General features: G+C 46.6%; 1 protein-coding gene across 1 annotated transcript in view; it reads left to right on the forward strand.

The window, feature by feature from the left end:
• The window catches only part of TMPRSS4 (transmembrane protease, serine 4), a 49,871-nt gene that overhangs the window by 28,489 nt on the left and 19,064 nt on the right, over nt 1-2,318 (forward strand). The window contains exon 4 of the mRNA XM_011927035.1: nt 728-908. Within this exon, the coding sequence (XP_011782425.1) occupies nt 728-908 (181 nt within the window). The remainder of the gene's footprint in view (nt 1-727; nt 909-2,318) is intronic.

The raw sequence follows: 2,318 nt of genomic DNA on the forward strand, positions 1-2,318 counted from the left end.
CGCCCGGCCATGGTTAAGATTTAGCTTAAGTGGACCTAGTTTCAGTGGGGCCCCATCTTCGGCAAACCCAGCTCTCTCTGCAAATTTCAAAAGCAGTTCCAAATCTGGAGTGGATGAAAAGGTGTAAGATTATAATAAGCGTAATTTGCATTTTATATATTTATATTCATTTGATTTTGGCAGAAACCCAAAAAGATAGTTATTATATCTATTTCATAAATAGGCTCGAAGAAAGTAAGTAACTTGCTTGGGTAGCAGTTGGGAGGTAGAGGGCTAGAATTTGAGCCCAAGATCCCTAATTCTTGCACATTAGGAGTTCTCACAGTGTCTCTGTTTCTACACTGGGTGATTCTTTATTCTCATGTAGGACACCATCTATAAAGGAAGGGGGTGATGAGATGGTTGATCACTCAGAGAGTTTAGCTGGAGAGGATGGAAAGGAACCCATGCATTCAGTTGCAGAGTAAGGTAACCTATCTCTGGCAGGCCTCAAACTTCTTCAGGATTCGAAGAGACTGGACCCGAGACTAGGCCAAAAACAAAAACAAAAACAACTCTACCAGGCAGACATCACCAATCAATCACAGAACTCTCTCCCATGGATCCCTCATGCAGCCTCAAAGTGCTTTTTCAGTAAATGCTCCAGGCAGCCATTACAAATCAATCAGAATTATTTGCCTCTCTCTTCTCTGCTCATCAGGCTTCTGCTGCTCTCTACTCTCCACAGGGGGCAACTTCCAGTACCCTCCAGAAAGCACACCCCGCCACCTTCATTTCAAGGAGAGTGAGGAAGTCATGCCCGGCACCTGCTATTCTCCCCTCTTCCCACAGCCACTGAGCCCAGCCTCGCTGCAGCCAGCCCCCGCTCTCCACTGTAGTCTAGTCAACTGCTGCGTCAGCCGTCAGCCGTACCTAGCACAGCAGACTGAGGCTTGATTATGAAAGCCGGGTGTCTCCAGTGGATCTTAAGGTGATAGGCTCCTGGAATTTCTGTCCTTATGGAGCTCACTAAGGCACCAAACCACCTGACTCTTGTGCTTTATAAAATCAAAGTTCATCAGAATCATTCATTGGGATGGAATTGGTGAACAGAAGTTAACTTTCCTGGGAATGTCCATTTCTACCATATTCCCTCCTTCTAGGTCTCAGATTTCTCTACTTTCTTTCCTCCTTCTAGATTGGAGGCCCTTCTTGTCCCACAACCACAGGCATTTCAAGATCTGAAAGACCCTAGGGATCATCTAGTCCATGCATCTTTTTTTTTCTTTTTGACAGAGTCTCACTCTGTCACCCAGGCTGGAGTGCAATGGTGCTATCTCAGCTCACTACAACCTCCACCTCCCAGGTTCAAGCGATTCTCTCACCTTAGCCTCCTGAATAGCTGGGATTACAGGCACTCGCCATCATGCCCGGCTGATTTTTGTATTTTTGTAGAGACTGGGCTTCACCATGTTGGCCAGGCTAGTCTTGAACTCCTGATCTCAGGTGATCCATCCACCTTAGCCTCCCAAAGTGCTGGGATTACAGGCATGAGCCACTGTGCCCAGCCCCATGCATCTTTTTATAGAGAGGGAAACTGAGGCTTGGAGAGACCCAGAAAAAGAATGTGACTTGCCCAAGACCACACATCAAACTAGTGCCAGAGCCAGGGACAGAACCTAGATTATGAGGACTCCTAAAATGGACTCTAGTCCTCCCAAGTCTGAGTCCTCCCTGGGTCCTTCCAGGAAGTGCCAGCATTCCTGCCTGAGAATGTGCCAAACCACCAGTATCATGGATTGACCCACCCCTCCATGGAGAGCTTCTACTAGCATTACTAGCATGATTGGGGATGGAAGGAAAAGATTTAGAAGAGGCAGATTCAGTAAAGGAACAATCAGAGAGATGGAATTAATCAGGGAAGACTTCCTGTTGGAGAAAAAACTTCAACCCAAGGTTTGAAAGCAGGCAAGCATGGATTAGCAGAGAGAAAGAGGGAGGATGGTCCAGTTGAGATAAATGTTTGTTTGGATTCTTACGAAGACAATCCAGTCCTGTTCTATTAAATAGCTCTAAGGGGGCCAAAAGTGTATCCCCACTATTAAATTCAAACCAGATGCCTTGTTTGGAGAACCAAATATCCACATTCCAACTCCCTCCCAGGTGAGAAGGGAGCTAACCTGGGCCCCTATGCCTCTTTGTTTCCCTGCTGTGAACCAGAAGACATTGCTGGGATATTTGAAATAGGGACAGAGCCGGGAGTTTGGAAAGGAGACCCTTAACATTTCTCCAGGGCTCTGGGTTCTGGATTTGGAGTCCCTGCCCAAGAAAGCAAGTTA

Source organism: Colobus angolensis, unplaced genomic scaffold (genome assembly GCF_000951035.1).
Source record: "Colobus angolensis palliatus isolate OR3802 unplaced genomic scaffold, Cang.pa_1.0 Scaffold7, whole genome shotgun sequence".
NCBI classification, from domain to species: Eukaryota; Metazoa; Chordata; class Mammalia; order Primates; family Cercopithecidae; genus Colobus; species Colobus angolensis.